Here is a 19,597-nt window from a genome sequence, read left to right on the forward strand (position 1 = left end):
CTCAGTATAGCCAGGTTTGGTGCAGGCCAAAACCAGGAGCCAAGAACTCCATCCAGTTCTTATGCATCCAAGTACTTGGGTCTTGTCATTCATAGCCTTCTCAAGGGCTCCAGGAGGCACCTGGCTCCGAAGCAGAATAGTAGAGACGCAAGCCAGCACTCTAAAATGGGATGGAGGCGTTGCAAAGAGTGTCCTCTCCTGTCGTGCCACAACACTGGTGCTTAGTCAGGAATTTTATCAGGAGGGCTTTTTTCTTGTTTGTAAGTGCCTTTTAAGGCACATTTGTTCTGCTCGAAAGACATGACATTGAGGTAGGATTTAATAGGAGTTAGTGTGATTTCCTTAAGAGAATGGCGAAACCAAGCCATTGTTTGAAAGGAACATCTGTTTGGTGCTCATTTTCTTGTGACCACCTAGTGCTCTAACTAGCTCAGGAAACAGAACTTAAATGTTTTTGACTCCAGGACATAACACTGGAAGCCAGTGTTTCCTAGAAACTGTTCTAAACTTGAAATCCTTGTGAGGAGTTAATTGTCTTTATCCTGTTATTCAGTTAATGAGGTGGGGTAGAGGGAGGGCAGGGCTGCGGAACAGTTCTAAGAAAACGATTCGCTGGGGCCAGCGTTGTGGCACATCATCCATGCCAGCATGCCTTTGGGCACTGTTTGTTTCGGTAAGATTTGTTTGTTTAACTGCAAGGTAGAGTTAGAGGAAGAGACAGAGATCTTCCATCTGCCAGTTCACTCCCCTAAGTGGCCCAGCAGCAGCTGGGACTGGATTGGGCCAGAGCCAGGAATCGGGAGCTTCTCCCAGGTCTCCCATGCGAGTGCAGGGGCCCAGGCACTTCCGCCATGCTCTCCTGCTTTCCCAGGTGCATTGGGGGAGCTGGTTCAGCAGCTAGGACTGCAGCCAGTGCCCACGTTGATGGTCAGCATCTCAGGCAGCCATTTAACGCATCCAGCCTTAGACCCAGCTCCCTACTGGTGGCCTGAGAAAGCAACACAAGATGACCCAAGGGCTTGGGCCCCAACTGTCCATGTGGGGAAAACCCAGATAAAGTTCCAAGCTTCTGGCACAGTCCTAACCGTTGCTGCCATCTAGGGAGTGAACCAGCAGATGGAAGATCTCTTTCTCTATTTCTCTCATGCTCTCTCTCGTAGCTCTGATTTTCAAAATACATAAATCATTTTTTAAAGATATATTTGTTTTTATTGGAAAATCAGATATATAGAAAGGAGGAGATACAGAGAGGAAGATCTTCCGTGTGATGATTCACTCCCCAAGCAGCCACAGTGGCTGGAACAAAGCCAATCTGAAGCCAGGAGTCTCTTTCAGGTCTCCCACGTGTGTAGGGTGCCAAGGCTTTGGGCCATCCTCTGCTGCTTTCCCAGACCACAAGCAGGGAGCTGGATGGGAAGCAGGGCTGCTGGGTTTAGAACCAGCACCCATATGGGATCCTAGGACATTCAAGATGAGGACTTTAGCCACTAGGCTATTGCACTGGGCCTTTTAAATTCTGTTTAAAAAAGAAGAAACTGCTCACGTTCAGCTTTACCTCCATTTCAACCTTGAGGTTGACTCATAAAAACATCCAGTCTTATTCACTGTGATACAGGTAATGCTCCCTGTGTTAGCCTGGAACTAAAATTAAAGCACGAAGATTACTGCAGCCTCTGTGGATGAAAAGCTAACCTTAACCTTGGGGAGTGTCCTTAAGAACTGTACTCCTGTGAGATATGAGGTACCCAGTGGGCGTTGGCTGCCAATGGATTGAATAATCACAGCCTCTAGAAATGTTCTCTTTTAATCTCCCACTAAACCCCAGGTAGGTCAGTGCAGTCATCCACATTCTGACCGTGGTAGTAGTCACAGGTCCAGAATCAAGATCCCAGACGACGGGTCAGGGCATACGTCTAGCTCTCCTTGGCTCCCATTGCTGCCAGGGCTGTTGGTGATCTGTTTTCACATGTTCTATTGGATAAAGAGTCTCATAGGAAAATGAAATAGGTGATGTGAAGTGCAGGGATCCTGCGAGGAGAGAAAGTAGCTTGAAAGGCACCTGTCTCCTCCATGGATTGTCTCACACGAGAATTGTCAACTTTCCCATGCGCTCCGTTCCTTTTGAACCCCTTTCCCCCCGGCTGCCCGACTCCGCATTGGAGACCAGCACTCTGACAAATTGATCCCAAGATGAGAGGGATGAAAGAGAAAGATCAAAAGGAAGCTAAGGATCGCACAGGAGGCATCAGGACGCACGGACGCAAAGGCTGGCACTCAAATGTGCTGGCATCTGTAATCCATGAGTGCCTCTCAAAGGAAGACTGTGGTGGTTCAAACAGAAGTGAGGAATGTTCTGTCTGTAGCTGGATTTCAATGTTATTATCTAGTTTAAAAAGTAACATACCAAATCAGAGTGAGATGAAAGAAATTGGTTCCTAGTGTAACATAACGTAGTAGGGTGATGGTAAATCAGTCACCTTAATCCAGTTGTCGTTTTTGCAAAACCAGTGAGAAGACATGGGTTTCTGAGGGCTCAGACTGTAGTGCTGCTGTGAATGAAAGTTCTGTTCAAAGCCTTTCTTTTTTTTTCTTTTTTCTTCTTGTTTTTTTCTTTCCTTCCTTCCTTTTTCTTTTATTTTTTTTAAGGTATTTCTATCAGGCAGATTTACAGAGAGAAACAGGTACAGAGAGAGAGAGATCTTCCGTCCCCTGGTTCACTCCTCAAGTGGCCACAACAGCCAGAGCTGAACTGATCCAAAGCCAGGAGCCTCTTCTGGTCTCCCACAGGGGTGTAGGATCCCAAGGCTTTGGGCCATTCTCGACTGCTTTCCCAGGCCACATGCAGGGAGCTGGATGGAAAGTAGAGCAGCAGGGATACAAACCAGTTGCCATATGGAATCCCAGTGCACACAAGGCAAGGATTAGGCGCTGGTCCCTCAGGGCCTTCATGCAGCTGAGCCAAGGTCAACCTTCATTTGATTAGTCTTTTTTCCAATAGCAAACACTTTTTGCCATGTGACATGTGCTAAAAGTTAGAGATTCAGAGACAGTATCTTGGGCTTTGCCCAGAAAACCTCCTCTGGGTAGATAGTGAATAGCCACAGGACCAAAAGCAGCAGTGAGGGCTGATTAAGGCTGTGGGGGATCTTGGAGGGCTTCTTGAAAAGGCGAGTCAAATGTAGACCCTGAGAGTTCTGAAATGCGTTTTGAATGCATTCCTGATTCAGAAGGAATAGGTTAGCCATGAGAAAGGAAGAAGTAGGTGTAAGAGCAGTCGCAGCAACGAGGCTAGAGCCAGAAATATAGACAAGAACCAAACAGTGAAGGAAACTAAAAGCACTGAGAATCCAGCAAAGTACTTGAGGTGGGAGATGCGACATGGTAACAGTGATGCATTGTCTTGCTTCTGCAGGGAAGCTGAGTAAGTTGATCTCCTTGAAGCATGGAGTGGAATAGCCGTTACCAGAGGCTGGGAAGTGAGTTGGAAGGGAAGGATGGAGAGTAAAAGGTTAATGGGACAAGAGTGTGATTGGGTAGGAGAGGTGGATAGCTATGGTTCAGAACATTTTGAATGTTCCAGCATAAGGAAATGAAAAATGTTTGAGGTTATGGCTACACCAGTTACTTTGTTGTAATCATTGCACTTTGTATATGTGCGTTTTAATAACACTGTGTCCCCTAAATATGTGCAGATACTTCCATTAAAAATAAATAGATTAAATAACCACCTTGGGCATGGATCAAAGGGAGTGAGACCTGGGGACAGAAAGAAATGTTTGCAGCCCATGAATCACACAGGCAACCTTTGATGGCAGCCAGAACTGAGGCCTTCATGGCAACAATGAAAGAAAAGGGACCCACATTGTGATGCCCAGGTTCAAGTACAATTGGCACACAGACATCCCAGGTTAAAACCATGGTCTGTGTCCTAGCTGTTCCACCTGCAATCCTGCCACCCATGTGGGATACCTGAATAGAACTCTAACTTCAACCTGGCCCATCGCACAACTGTTGCGGCCATTTGGAGAGTGAAATAACAGATGGAAGCGCTCTGTCTTTCCATCTCTGTCACTTTGCCTTCCAAATAAATAAATCCTTTTTTTCCCAGAAAGAAAATAGAAAAGAGATCTGTGTAGTTCTGAGGTGGCCAAAGCTATAATACTCAGCACCTGCCTAGATGTGGTGGATGAGAAAAATGACAAGTGTCGGGTGTCTCTGACTTTGAGGCTGGGAAGTAGGGGGGAGAGTCCCCTTTGCCTGAGAGGGAATGTCAGGAGACATGCAGACTTGGGGACACGATCATCAGCTTGGAACCAGACCTAGCATTTGATGGATGAGCCCAGTGAGTACTTAAGTGTCGAGATGAATTGGCTGGAAAGGTTATCTGGAAAAGTCCATATGTGCCCTTGCAGAAGCCATATCATTGTTCATAAACATCAGGGCATGCAGTCAAGGTCCTCTTCAAGAGTGTGCACACTCTGCAGTCTGACAGGGCTCTGTTCTCAGAAGGGCCCTTGTTGAACGCAATGCTCTATGGCTGGCATGATGATGCTTGCAGTTTTTGAGCAAGGGCTCCTGCACGTTTGTATTTTGTGCTGAACCTTTGAAGTGTGTAGCCAGTCCTGCCTATGGTGGCTACTGCTGCATGTAGTAGGAGCTGGGGCTACACTGTTGGTCAAGAGAGAAATACTTCATGCCTTAGAAGCTTCCAGGCTGTATGGAAGGAAGACAATAAATTGTTCTTCTCCCATAACTTTGAGTCCTAAGGAGTTAGGAAATGAGGTTTCCCTAGGGAATGGGAGGTGGGGGGGCAGCAAGTGAGACAAGATCCCAGGCTACACTATCAGAGAAGGATTGGAGACATCTAAGAAGGAGTATTCCAGAAATCAGGATTAGCAGAGACCATCAGATGTTGCCAGAGACAACAAAATGATGGGAGAGCCTGGGGATAGAGAAACCAGGAGGCCACTTAGTTACCCTACTGTATTAGCAGCAGGCAGGCCAAATGTTAATTTGTCACTGAGTGGGGGATCCATGGGACACAAGGAGATAGAGACCCTGAGTATAGGTTATTCACTCATAAAAATTGGCTTAGTGTGAAAGAAAGGAAAGTAATCTCAGGAAGTGGGTTTTGAATTAGAGAGGGTTGTTTGTTCAGCTTTCCTTTTATTTGTGCTTTTAGTTTCTAAACAAAATGTTTTGAACATGGTTCTATGCTATAGATCCACATAGAGAGGTTGGAAATCCAGAAGAGGCAGTAACTGATGCTGACTAGTCAGAGGTGGGAAGAGAACAGGAAAGATGACTTGGGGGCGAGCAGGGATAGCCAAGTGAGTTTCTAGGAGAGGGCTCCTCTTAATCTTGTGAAATGAACCCCACATTTCTTGCAGAAGTGATCATCTGCTGTCTCGTAGTTCTGGTTGTGTGTGTGTGTATTGTTTTGTGTATGCTTCCATCCATGGGTTTACTCCCCAGAAACCCAAGGTGGTCAGAGCTCAGTCCATGTCTGCAGTGTGGAGACCAAATGGTGGTAGCCATCATCACTGCATTCCAGGGTCTGCATTAGCAGGAAGCTGGAGTCAGGAGCTGGAGCCCTGAATAAAATCCAGGCACTCGAATGTGGCACCCAGGCATCTCAGCTGTGCGGCTGAACATTGCCCCTTCTCCCTCCCTCAGATGTCAGAAGCAGCTTCCCTTTAGCCCCCTCACCTCTTCTTTTAATCGGTAGATATGCACTGGGATCCTGGTATGAGGCACTGCTGGTACTGAGCATTCAGAATTTCAGTGAACAAGTCAGAGAAGGTGTCTGGCTTCCTAGCATTGGGATCTTGAGGATCCCACATCTTTACTGGCTTTTCCTGGGTGGCCCCACACTGCATGGACTCTGACTTGCTCCTCTTCCGTGGGCTTTCACCCTTTGCCTCTGTCCTCCAGGATGTCTCTGTTTCCTCTCTCAGCCAAGAAATTCTGTTGGAATTCAGCGACTACAGAGAAAGAAACTTCAGAGTGGCCTTGAGCAGAATGCAGGGAGGGAAGGCTGTATTTGGCATAGATCCCCCGCCCCAATATTTCCATTAATCCCCCAGGTTCTTGGGGCTCCTACTGGATCCTCGAAGAGAAAGTCCTAGAAGAGAAAGTTGTTCAGGATCTGCCTCCTGTTCAAGTGCTCTAAGTCTCTCCATCTTCTGCCCCTACTGTTAACCCTCATCTTATCATTAGAATAAAGACCCTTCGAATTCATCACATTGCTGTGTGAATGGAGGACATCCTCATTAGCTTTTTACAAGTGGTTCTGGGTACATAGGGAGGCTTTTGTTTTTTCACTTCACTGGAAAGACAGCAAGACAGATCTCCCATCTCACTCCCCAGATGCGTGTCATACCAAAACCAGGGGCCCAGAACCCAGTCTTTGTCGCAGCCATAGAGGACAGGAACTCAGCTGCTGTCGCTCCCAGCCCAGCATGCATGGAAGCAGGAAGCAGGATCAGAAGCAGAGCTGGGACTAAAGTGGCATGTGAGGTGCTTAACTTCTAAGCCAAATGCTCAACACTATAGGCAGTGGTAGTTCAAGTTTCATATTTCAGATGGCCTGATGAAGGAAGTGAAAAGGAAAATGACTGCAAGAGGGTTTGTCTGCTCAGATTCTCTCATTCTACGTTCTCTCCCAGTGACCGGATTCAGACATCCTTTAAAGCCACCACAATTTTTGTCCTCCTTTCTTACCCCGCCAATGCTTTGTATAATAGCAATTGGAGCACAGGTGGTACAGGGGTCTGGCTGGGGTTGTGACCACTCTAACTCTTTCGAGGGATTCTTCGCATGTCAGGGGCTGACTTTGTAGATGGGAGGTGGGGACAGGTTCCTAGGCAGCTTTATAGCTCAAAGAACCAGGCTCCCTAGAATCACCCACGCCTTTTCCCATAACTGATCTCACTGAAAGCATTTCCCAAGTCTGGGTGTAGGCTGAAAAGCGTGTTGGATCTCCAGTCTCCTTGGCTCAGGACAGGGAGCAAGCAGTCCCCTGAGCTGCTTCCAGTTACCATAGGAAGGGCAGCACTCAGCTCCAGCCGATCGATAGCTGGAAAGTGCCTGTCAGGAACCACTTTGGAAACAAGAGGTCTGGGAACACGAGGCTCTGCTGGCAACAGGCCCAGGCATGGCTGCTCTGCAGTTATCGAGCCCTGTGGCCTTAGACCATCTGCTTTGGGGAACTCCATTTGCCCAGAAAAACCTCGAGTCAGCACAGGCTTGGGAGTGTGAATTTCCTGGGCCTTCCAAACAGATGACACTGGCTTTTCTGGACCTGCGGTAAGACCTCAGAAAAGTCAGGGTCTAGGCCTAACATTTGCACTTTATTATGTGCGTACAAATTACCTGAGGATCTTATACAAGGCAGATTCTGACGCAGCTGTGGAACCTGTGTGAGAGTCTGCGTGTCTACCAAGCTCCTAGGAGGGGCCCTGCTGCTGCTCCAAGACTCTCTGAGTAACAAGGATCCTGAGCTGTACTGTCGAATGCATTAAATGACAGCCATGTGTGACTGTTTCGACGTAAACTCACTTAAATCACAAATGCAGTTTCCTGTGGCGCTAGGCACAATTTGACTTCACAGCACCCACATGTGGCTGGTGGCCGCCATATTGGATGCGCAGGTCAAAACAACACCAAGATGACATCAGGTTGCCCTGCATCACCCATGACTGGCATTACCTCTGCTTCATCGTTCTTTTATTTTACATTTATTCATTGAAACTTGAGCGCCCAGTAGTATGCTTGGTGCTGAAGTATTAAGGCACATGTCCTTTTTTAAGGTTTATTTTTAATTTTTTTAATTGGAAAGTCAGATATACAGAGGAGAGACAGAGGGGAAGATCTTCTGATTATTGACTGACTCCCTAAGTAGCCACAACAGCCCGAGCTGCTCTGATCCAAAACCAGGTTGCAGGAGCCTCTTCAGGGTCTCCCACATGGGTACAAGGTTCCAAGGCTTTGGGCTATCCTTGACTGCCTTCCCAGGCCACAAGCAGGGAGCTGGATGGGAAGTGGGGCCACCAGGACACGAACCAGCACCCATATGGGATCCCGGCATGTGGAAGGTGAGGACTTTAGCCACTAAGCTACTACTGCTCCAGGCCCCAAGCACATGCTTTAAAAAAATTTAATATGAGAGCAGTGATGTGTTTGTTCGATGGTGAAGATGCCCATGTCCAATCCTGGAATACCTGGATTCGAGTCCTGACTCTGGCTACTGATTGCAACTTCCTGCCAATTGTACCCTAGGTGGCAGAGTGGTAGCTCAAGTAATTGGGTTCCTGATGTGTGCGGGAGACTTCATTTGAGTTCCTAGCTCCTGGCTTCAGCCCCATCCCAGCCTTGTTGCAGGCCTCTAGGGAGTGAACCAACAAATGGGAAATGTCTCTTGTCTCTCCCTTTCTGTCAATTACAAAAAAAAAAAAAAGTGCTTACTACGATAAGTTACCTAGAGTGCAGTGCACTTAAAATAGAGACACCTCCAGTGTGGTAGGGATGTGGAGTCACAGGGAACACAGCCTTGCAGGCTGGAGGCAAAAGCATCTGCCAGCATTTCTCGCGCGTGGTCTCATCTGAGCTTTGACCGCCCCAGAATGAGCGGGTTGATGCGGCTGGCTGCTGACCCTATGTTTTTCCCCCTTGCAGGGCCATAATCATTAGAAACGGAGAAATCATTCCCATGTCTTCGGAATTCACCCCTGAGACTGAGCGCCAGCGACTTCAGTATCTGGTAAGAGCCGTGTAGCTTCAGCAGAGGACGGTGCACAGGGATGCCATTGGAGCTGCTGGGGAGGAGTTCGTGGCTGTGGACAGGAGCTCAGACCCCCAGCATTCAGGACACATGGGCCTAACAATCCCCGCTCCACCCCTCTGCAGCCCTCTGCACACACCTGCAGCTCCTGGGACTCACACCCTGCATTCCACGTGTGTGACACACACTACCTCCATGCATTTCTTAAAAGAGGGTATCCCATCTGTGTGTTCTGTTTCCTTTCATGGGTCAGCATGTACAGTGTGAAATGGAATTTGGAAGAACACAGGAGCATTCGTCATTGGCCTGCTGTGATCCCATTTGACCTTCACATGGGTCACATGGAGAGGAGCTGGTACCCACATGACTGCTGTCTGCTCCCCACTCGCACCCCAACTTGTTGGCATTGAACATCTTGGCCCTTTGGGGATGCTGCAGGCATCACAGTTTGTACCCACGCTGAGTCAGTTCTCTGTAGATCCCTGGCTTTAGGATGAAATGCTGAAAGGACTCTGTGATGGCTTTGCCTTACTCAAAACAAAAAAGATGTGTGTTCTAAGCAACAGGATGGACTCCCTTTCTGGCCTCAAACCCAGGGTAGTCATCCTGGGTTATGCTGGGTCAAACATCTCCAGGTACTGATGCCATGAATGGCAGCTCTGTGGATGAATGTTTTCTTACCCAGCTCGGCTTGTTTTTAGACAACAGTCAATGTAGTGGCCATGTGTTCGTAGGAAGGACCTGGTCCAGGCAGCTCAGAGAGGACTTTGTTCATGTCTCTGCGTTTCAGAGTGTGTGAATGGCCGGGGGGTGATAGCTCTGGCTGCTCTTCCCTCAGCTCCTTTGTGTTTGGGTTGGTTCGATTCCTTTGTGTAGGTTCGATTCCATTACACTCTGCCACTTCCGTTAGTCATCTGGTGTATACAGTAGCAGGAATCTGGAGCCGATGACTGAATGGTGCTGCAGCCTTTTATCGACTGGTACTGTCTAAATTTTATGCTGTCATCTTCAAGTTATTATGAGAAAGTTCTTGGAACAGAAAGGTGGCACAGAGGATTAAGCTGCCGTGTGAACTAACTCTCCTACCCTTCTCTGCTCTCTTTCCCTCTCCCTCAGTCTTCTCAGGTAAATAAATCTTTTTTTTAAAAAAATAGAATATAAAGATAATCTCATCTTGATACAAAAAATTGAAATCTATGCATAGTTTTTACAGTACACATTTTGCTTAAACTTGAAGACCCTACATGTGTATATATCTCAGTAACTTTTTTTTTTTTTTACCAAACTTGATCAGTTCCATGTTTCTGTGAACTTGTTGAAATAGTATTAGCTGTAGGTATGATACCACTAGTAGGAAATCCCAGACTTTAGACCTTTTCTTTTCTTTGGGGGTCTCTGGAAGGGACCCTATAGCAGCCAACAGATCATTCAGGTCCCAGTTCTGTTATTCATTGGCTGTGTTCAAGTCCTGTTAACGTTCTAGACGTCTGTTCATCACTTGTGGTATTGAGAGCTGGACTAGAGGGTCCTCAAGGGCCCTTGAATGCAGGGGTCCCTCACAGCATCTGCCACCTTCCTGTTTTCTCCACTCTGTCTCCCGCAACGCCACCCAAGTGATCTCACCACAGACCTCATCACTCCCTTATCCAAGAGCCTCTGGTTCTCCACAGGAACAGGGTGGAGACCATACTTCCTGGCTGACCCAGAATCCTGGCCCCTACCCTGCTCTGCAGCTCCTTCTCCCTGCTGCCACCACACGCACCACTCTGCATCCTGTGCTGTAAGGCACGGAGCCATCTTCCATTCCAGGACATGCCGTGATCTCTCTGACCTGCATGCTATTGGAAATACATTGCCTGGACAGTCTTTCCCTTTTTCCCTGTTAGAGAGTCCCCACCTTCCCCCTCCTTAGAAATCACAGCACAAATATCACTTCTTCTGGGAGGTGTCCCCCCAGTCTTCCCAGGGCATCCGTCTCCAGGGCCTGGACGGTAATGTCTGGTCACCTGCAGGGCACCTCTCAGCATAGGGTGTTAATTGCTTTTTTAAGATCTCCACAGCTCCCTTTCCAGGGTCCCTTGCTTGAGTCACCCCTCATTGCCAGTACTCAGCACAGCAGTTAGCACACAGGAGAGAGAGAAATCAGTATTTGCTGACAGTATGTAAGAATCAACCAATTTTTGTATCCACTTTCAAATCACTACCTTGTATCCTCCTCATTAGTCATCAGAACGCGAAGTTTTGTCTCTCTTATCTCCCCTATAACTCACCTTCATCCCCCCCGCCCCCCCCCCCGTGTCATTGAAGCCACTTCTTGTTCCCTAGGGCTTCCGTTTTTTTTTCCCCTTGAGACTATGACTAATAAATTAACTTATGTCATGTTTAATTTTGAAATAATTTCACCCTCTCATACTATGAGTAGGAACTTAAGAGGTCAGTTTTGAAGAAAATGATGGGAGTGATGAGATCTTCAGTTGCCTGGCTCTCAGTGGGATATCCTGGGGGCTGTTGGAATAAGACGCGTGTGTCTGCAGGCCTCAGCTTTGTCACCAGTGTGTTTGATTCCCACGAGGCCTTTCTCGCATCCCGGCCTCATCACGAGTTAATGGGATAGAGAACTCAGGAAGGCTGTGCAAGGATGAAATGAAGTGATAGATGCAAAATTTGTTTGTGACACAGTACTCATCCACCAGCTGTTGTGGGGTGAATCAGTCTTACCACTTCAGATCTTAATCTATTGGGCTGCCACAACAAATAGACTAGAGTGGCTTATAAACCACAGAAAGTTATTTCTCGCGGATCTGAAGGCTGTGGGGGGTCTGAGATCCAGGCCTCAGCGGACTCGGTGTCTGCTCTAGGCCCTCTCCCTGATTCTAGAGCAACCATCTTTCCACCACAGTGACCTGTGATGGGAGAGACAAGGAGGCCCTCTGGAGCTTCTTGTACTCTTTGACCCCACATGTATTCTCCCATCTCATCACAACCCAGAGACCTCGCCTCCCAGTACCATTGGTGGGTGCAGTACAGGGGTGGGCGGAATTGGGCTTTAACCTAGCAATTTGGGGGAGGAGGTACAGGGACATTCAGACACTCCATGTATAGCCTGCAAGCCACAGTAAACTCTTCGCCCTGTATTTAAGAACCACTTGTAATGTTGCTAGGAGTAATGTATATTCTGGTGTCAGTCAGTGTGGATACTCTTCACAGAACTGAACCTAATATCTGAATTTCTAAACAGTGAGAACCCTGCGCATATGTTTTAATCCCTACTCCTAAATCAGATAGATTTCTCTGATGTCTAAACTGAAACTTTCCTCCCAAGACATCAGGAGTGCCAATGATCAGAATATAGACTATCCCGATTGTCCAAGCCCTTGTTCCTCAGGGGTCTGGGAACATCTGCAAGTAAACAGATTCAGTAACAATATTGACTTGGTGTGAATCCATAACAAAATGAAAGAGAAATAGAATAGATGCAGCATAATCTTGTGCTGAAGGCTTATATCCTTCATATGTGTATGTGTTTGAAAGAAAATAGAGATTTGCAACATAAAGCCTTGAAAGTAGTATCAACAAAGGGGAAAAAACAGGAATGGGTGTGGCCTTCTCTCAACCCCACTCAGTCATGTGCTGTGTGTCCTCCACCCTCTCACACAATCTCTCTGATCTCCTTTGCTCCTGAATAAAGCAGATAGGAATATGGTGCTTGATGTAGCGTGTTTTGTGGTTGTTGTTATTTTGATGTTCTTTCATTTCCGCAACAACATTTTGAAATTTTTTCAGTACAAGTTTTGACTTCTTTTTTTTTTAATCTTATTATTATTTTATGATTCAGTTCCATAGACTCTGGGATTCCTCCCTCCCGCTCCACAAGCCAAGTCCCCTGACCCCCACCAACTTCCCCTGTTATATCAGTGCATAGTCCTTCAGGAACAGTTGTTAAGCCCATCATTCATCCCACCATTTAAGTGTATCCTGACATTGTAGGCATGGACAATGGCAGAGAGCCCAGCATCCTATTGTCAAGATATATTTAACAGTTTTATTGGGAATCCATCTTTGACTTGGAAGTAGAGGTGCATACTGCATTGCGTCTTCACATCTGAATATGACAGTCTCCATTATACAGTTACTATCCGTCCCTTTATGCAAACAGCCATAAAATAAATTTAATGTAGTATTGAATGCAAAGGAAGATACACCTTTGGCAGTGTGAAATACAGATGCACCACAACTCACACTAGGGTTATAACCCAGTTAGCCCTTTATTATGTGGAAAATATCCAAAGTTCAAACCTACCGAAACATTGTAGCTCAGTCTTGTCTCCCTTAAACATGCTCAGTGTACTTACAACAGCCTGCAGTGGGACAGACAAAACTATGAAAAACCCAAAGCCTGCTTAATAACAAAGTGTTGGATTTCTTGCATAACTTACTGAATTCTCTACCAAAAGTAGAATGCAATGTTTTCATGGGCATACTTTCACATCATGATAAATTTTAAAAATGCATGAAGTTAAACCATCATAAAGTGAGAAACACCTGTATGGTATAGCGTCTTTCCATTTTAAATGTGCCTAATCCTACCAATTTTTTAAGAATACACATTTCTCTACACTAATGAAGAAACCATGTAATCCAATGAGAATTGCAGAATCCTTGTCTTCTACATGATCTTAAGCAGCTAATGCATTGCTGGAAAATTGACAACATTTACCTTATCCTTGGGTCATATCAAGTTTCATGTTCAGAGTGTGTGAGGAAGCATTTATGAATCATTTAAACTTCTGGATCCCTAGCCACTTGCTGTCGGGGGCTGTTGAAACTTGTAGAAATGGTTCTTGATTTTCTTGGGAGTAGTGAGGGGGAGTCCAAGCCCTTTGTGCACAAACCGTTTTGATCCGCATCAGAGAGGAATCTTCTTGGTATGCACCATCCGGACATTCGGGGATTATAGAACTGGATGCAGATTACAATATGATGGATGAAGCTGGCATGTTAATTTTGTTTGGTCTTGCATCCTGACCTCGGAGGGCCCTTCACACAGCTCTCTGGGTAATGTGAACTTTGTTTCATAGATTCACAGACAGGGAGATTAATCGAGCAGGCCTGAGGCTTTGACGTGTTCACATGGAATGTGGCAGGTGTGTGATGAGGTCGAGAGCCTTGCACTCCTGCCAGGGAGAGCTGATGATCCCAACGGTTATGGTGAAGGTTTGCTGCTCTGTTGCTGGGCTCTTTGTTGTTGTTGTTGTTTTTAATGTTTCCAGGGTGATTAAATTAAAATATTTATGGGATTGCACCAGTATTTAAGGAATTGTACCACGCCAGACAGGCAGTTTTGATGGATTGGGGACTCAGCTAGGAGGGAAAGGGCATGGTGGTGGTACTTCTCAGGGATGTCTTCTAGAATCTCTGTAGCCCTGAGATGTGAGAGTGATGGCAGGTGCTTTATTCTGCCTAGACTTATTTATAAGCCCTGACTTGATTACTTAAAAAGTACTGGTATCATCAGAGCTTCAAATAATGGACTTGTGTCCTTGTAAAGTTCTCCAAGCCTACAGCTGGTTTGCATCAAGGGCAGTGCACAGAGGAGGTGAACATGGGTTTCAGCGGCACAGTTGATCCACTTAAAGCACATTGTTATCCGTGGTGATGCTTGCCATGTCCTCGGAACCCTCCCAGCTCTCTGCACCCAGCCCTGGGCTGCTTGTCCACCCTTCACCTGGTACTGGGCTTGGGAAGACTTCAAGGCAGCACCCTTGTGCCCCTTAGCTCTCTGGGATTCGTTATGCCCAGCTGATCTCTAGAAAAGTATCCCTGAAGTGTGGCCTGCTATTCAGACAAGGGGCTGTAACGGGGAAGCTCAAGTAACTGAGTGAGTGAAAATGACTCATCATGCATGCATCACACTTTACCTTGGGAGCAGGTGGTTAAACCCAGCGAGCCTGGCCTGAGTCACAGAGGCCGCTCTCCTCTTTGCTCCTTAGGAGAACATCTGAGTGGTGGAAAAATCCACCCAGCCACATTTCCTTCACCATTTAACCTCCTTTCCTAAAGCAGCAGGTGAGTTTCATATTTTCTAATTGGAAAGAAAACGGCAGGTTAAATTCCATTGTGACATTTCTCATATTTACTGCAGGTTCCCAAATGCCACATACAAAGAATCCAATCCACACACAGGGAGACCTCAACCATTTTACATTTTTTTTTTCCTGAACCCTAATCAAAATAATATATTCCTGAGAAGTGAATCAGGCAGTGAGCCTTGGCCCTGGAAGAGCCATCTCATTTGATCGTTCGTGTGAGCGGTAGTGCTCACCAGTGGCTTGACTGACATTATTCATTTCATTTCGTTCTTGACCTTAGACTTTCTATCATGATAAATCATCTTGAATTGTAAGGCTTCCAATCTTCTTCTCATAAAATTGGACGAGAATTTTCCCCCTAGGGCAAAAAGGAGAAGAGATTACTCAATCGGAAAAAGAAAAAAGATTTGTAATGGACACGGAAAATCCTCATTTTGATAACTTTTCATTCAAATATTGAGAGGTCTCAACATTTTAAGACTGAATCTGAAAGTCTTATTGTGAAAGAAGACCTTGCAGAATCCTTCCTGCTATGGAATCTGCTGTTATTTAACACCTGCGTATTTACACTGTCCCATTTCTGCTGATGGCGGTACATCAGAATCACTTCTTTACAAAGGTGTTTGGTAGTCCCTTTAGAACTGCTAGGTCTGTCCCTAACAGAAATGTGTCTATATATTCACCAAAGGCTGGAGTGTGCATAGCAGCACTGCTCATAAGAGGCCAGACTGGAAGCAGTCCATATGCCCCCCAGATAGCAGAATGATAAATAAATCACAGCTTCATCAAGGGTGGAGTAGTGTATACCCTGAGATTGAGCAAGTTGCAAACACACACACGGGAGAATCTTATATACTGGGCAAGGAGGGCATCCTGCAGAGTTGTAAACGAAGAACAAGAACAGGCAAAGGCAGTGGTGGGAGCCGGGGCCAGTGAATGGGGTGCCCCTGAGGACACCCACATTCCTCTCACGGTGCCTGGGTTCAAGACCTGGCTCTGTGCTGAGTTCCAGCTTCATGTTGATGGGCGCCCTGGAAGGTTGCAGATGATAGCTCACGTGCTTGGGTCTCTGCCACCTGTGTAGGAGTGAGTTCCTGGCGCCCAGCTCTTGTAAGCATTTACAGAGTGATTTTAACTGTGTAAATACTTTGGGTTTGTTACTTACATTGAATTCAAACTAAAATCACTTCCAGCATGCTCAACCCCAGAAAGAAGACTCGAGTGAACTTTTCTAGCCAGTACATACTAGAATAGGCCAGTATGAACATAGCAATGCTAACCAGTCACGTCATGTGAATGCTGGCAGGCCTGAAGAAGTTTCTACATCCCCACATTTTTTGGCCCCTCTGCTTCTGCCAACAAAATGTCTCTGCTGGCCTGTTGGGAATCCATGGACTTCCACATTCCCCGTATGCAGCCAGGTCCCTGCCCAGATTAATTCCACCCAGTGACTTTGGCATCTCCCCCAATTATTGGAACGAGAACCACTGAAGCTCTTCACAGCAAGTTATTAAAGCCTAGTTTAAACATTGGATTCTCAAAAATACTAATAGGTTTTAGAGTTTTTCTCTCTTTTTTTTTTTTAAATTTATTTTACTTGGAAGAATTAGAGAAGATCTCCCATCTGTTTGTTCCCTCCCGCAAATAGCCACAATAGCCAGAACTGGGAGAATCTGAAACCAGGTGCCAGTTCCTCCTTGCTGATCTCCCAGACAGGTTCAGCGGCCCGAGGACTTGAGCTATCCTCTGCTGCTTCTCCAGTACATATACAGGGGGCTGGATCAGAAGTGGAGCAGCCCGGACTCAAATCAGCGCTGGTGGTGCAGGTGGAGTATTAGCTTGCCACGCAACTGCACTGACCCTTATTTTTTAAGTTGAAAAAAAAATTTTTTAAACTTATTTGAAAGGCAGAATGACAGAGAGAAATAAGAGAAACAGAGAGAGAGATCTTCATTTGCTTTCTTCACTCCCCAAATGGCTATAGTGGCCAACATTCTGGAACTGCGTTGGGTCATCTTCTTTCCCAGAAACGTTAGTATGGGAATAGAATCACAAACAGAAAAACGAGGATTCAAACCAGTGCTCTGCTATGGGATGTCATTGAAGGTGGCGCCTTAATTTTCTGTGTCATGGTGCTGGCCCATAGAGCTTTTTGTAAATAAAAAATTTTAATGGAAGTATCTGTTTGATTTCTATTCTCACATTTTGCAACAACAGGTCAAAAAATGTGGATGAAACTGTGTCTGCATTAAACATACAGATTATCTTTTCTTGTCTTTATTCCCTAAACAGAGGGTGAGGAACCTTTTTTTTTCTCTGCCAAGGGCCATTTGGAGATTTTTTTTTTAACATCATTCGTGGGCCTTACAAAATTATCAACTTAAAAATAAGCCTGTTGTGGATTTATTGAATTTTGAGTCCCACCTGCAGGTGCCTTATCAGGACCAGACCAAATGACTTGGCAGGCCTTCTACTCCTGAAGGCTAGACAGCCCCCACCCTTGCAAACAAGACCACTTAACAAGGATTTGCACAGCACTTAGCTTGTGTGAAGTATAATTCCTTTACAGGTGATTTAAGGTATATGGGGGGATGTGCACAGACCACATACAAATGCTACCCCGTGCTGTGTCGGGGGCTTGGGCTTGCTGGGCTTTGGTATCTGAAGGAGTCCTGGAGCTGAGCCACCACATTGAGGAGCCACTTCATTTAGTCCTCACATCATGTTAACATCATGAACTCCTTAGAATCTGGAAAAGATTGTAACAACGTTAAAAATCCGAAGGAGGAGGAGGCCTCTGATTGGGACATGGATGACCATTTATAAAGAAAGAAGGTGGTAGCATGAACTACTCACACAAGTACAGGCAGGCATGTTTGAGACAAAACAAATTGTGCCACCTGTGCTATGACCATCCGCATGACAGGAAGAAAAATGTATCACCATGTTGGAGGAAGCCAATGGTGTGGCATCCACATGGGCGAGGAGGTGGGGGTGAGATACTTCACTTTTTTCACCTGTTAATGTCTCTGAAGTGGGGGTATTCTACAGTTGGCTCCACGTGTCAGCTGGGTGGCAGGGCATGGCTGTCATCTCTGGGCCTTGTGGGACATCAGAGGAGCAAACACCTGTTGGGAGGAAAGATTTACTTTCCTCACGCTTCACACTGTTCATGGCCGAGGCAGCTTCATGAAAGAAAAAGACAGACGTGTGTGCATGTGACGTGGGAGCCTCTGTAAGAAACTGAAGATCCGAAAACCTAGATAAAGTAATGTGTTTCTCTGCTTCAGTTTGCAGGGCACACAGTCATGCAGAAAAGCGATTAGGTAAAAGGGATGTGACCTGATGGGAATAAGAGTGGGGAGAGAACTTAGCAAGGTGTGGTGTGTATGTTTAAAGATAGATTTATTTATTTGAAAAGTAGAGTTGTGGAGAGAGAGAGAGATTGATCTTCTATCACTGGTTCATTTCCCAAGTGGCTACAAGGGCAGGGATTGGGCCAGGGCTGAGCCAGGAGCCTGGAACTCCATCCACATCTCCCACGTGGGTAGCAGGGCCCCAGGCACTTGATCCATTGTCTGCTGCTCTCCCAGTGCATTAACAGGGAGCCCGATCAGAGTGGGGCAGCCGGACTCAGATGAATGCTCCTAAGGCATTGCAGGCAGCAGCTTAAGTTGATGTTCCACAGGTGTAGCCTCCGCAAGACGCGTGTTCAATTCTTCTCTGTATCCCACTGACTTCAGAGATAAGATCTGCTTTCTGCTAGGAGCAGAGAAGAAACCCCCAGAAAGAGAGGGTCCTATGACCTGTTTTATGGGAGGCAAAGGGAGAGGGGGAAAAGACTTAGTTGCTTCTGTCTTCTCAGACCCCAAGGTGCCCTTGTTTGGTGTGTCTGAGCTTCATCACACCAGGTTGACAGGGTGGGTGTTGAACAGCTTGGAAGAAAATCCTGCATGGCCTCCTTGAACCTAACAAGCGGTGCTGGGGAGGTGTGCATCAGCCTTGCACGGCTACATTCCCCAGGTGGGAGTCAGAGGTAAGCTGCCTCCAGATCATGGCAAGCAAAGCGTAGGAACTTGCACAGCCCTGGCTTGTAGTTCCAGTGTGGACTATTGAAAAACAAAAAACAAAAGAAAAACTCCCACACCCCAAAGTTCTCATGAGAAATAGGGCACTGCTGTGTGGAAAACTATGGACATTGATGAGTCAGAGTTGACAAGTGATGAGAGCAGTTGGATTCTAAACGTGGAAGAGTTTTAGAAAACATTAGGCCGTGGATAAACAGCCTCTAGCTTTATGATGGTTCAACATAGGATTTTTGTTTTTTACTTTATGGTGGTGGGAAAGCTGTATGTGCTCCGTAAAGCTATACTCAGTTTTGAATTTTTACCTAGTCTCTGGTTAGCAACATGCTGTATGATATTCTACAACACACTGTATTGCCGAGCCTTGATGCTTTGGTGAGTTGAGTGTAATGTGTTTTTGACTTAGCATGGTTTTATCAGAATTACCCCCTCAGAAGTCATGAAACATCTGTGCTTCATTTATATAGTCCCTTATTAAATATACACAACAGTGGTAGATAATAAAAATTTGTCTAAATCTGAAGGAGTGCTTCTAAAAAGAATAATGTTAAAGTTTGAAGTGGAAAGAAGGCATTGTTCATAGTATAATTGGTAGAGATTGCTTTTCTTTCTTAGAAGTAATAAAATAACAATGCTTCTAG

At 46.0% G+C, this 19,597-nt stretch overlaps 1 protein-coding gene across 1 annotated transcript in view; it reads left to right on the top strand.

Moving 5' to 3' along the window:
* Window positions 1-19,597, top strand: part of PPM1H (protein phosphatase, Mg2+/Mn2+ dependent 1H) — a 220,832-nt gene that overhangs the window by 135,933 nt on the left and 65,302 nt on the right. Inside the window, exon 5 of the mRNA XM_040982551.1 lies at window positions 8,677-8,761. Within this exon, the coding sequence (XP_040838485.1) occupies window positions 8,677-8,761 (85 nt within the window). The remainder of the gene's footprint in view (window positions 1-8,676; window positions 8,762-19,597) is intronic.

Source organism: Ochotona curzoniae, unplaced genomic scaffold (genome assembly GCF_017591425.1).
Source record: "Ochotona curzoniae isolate NIBS_2020 unplaced genomic scaffold, NIBS_Ocur_1.0 contig_1014, whole genome shotgun sequence".
Classification (NCBI taxonomy): domain Eukaryota; kingdom Metazoa; phylum Chordata; class Mammalia; order Lagomorpha; family Ochotonidae; genus Ochotona; species Ochotona curzoniae.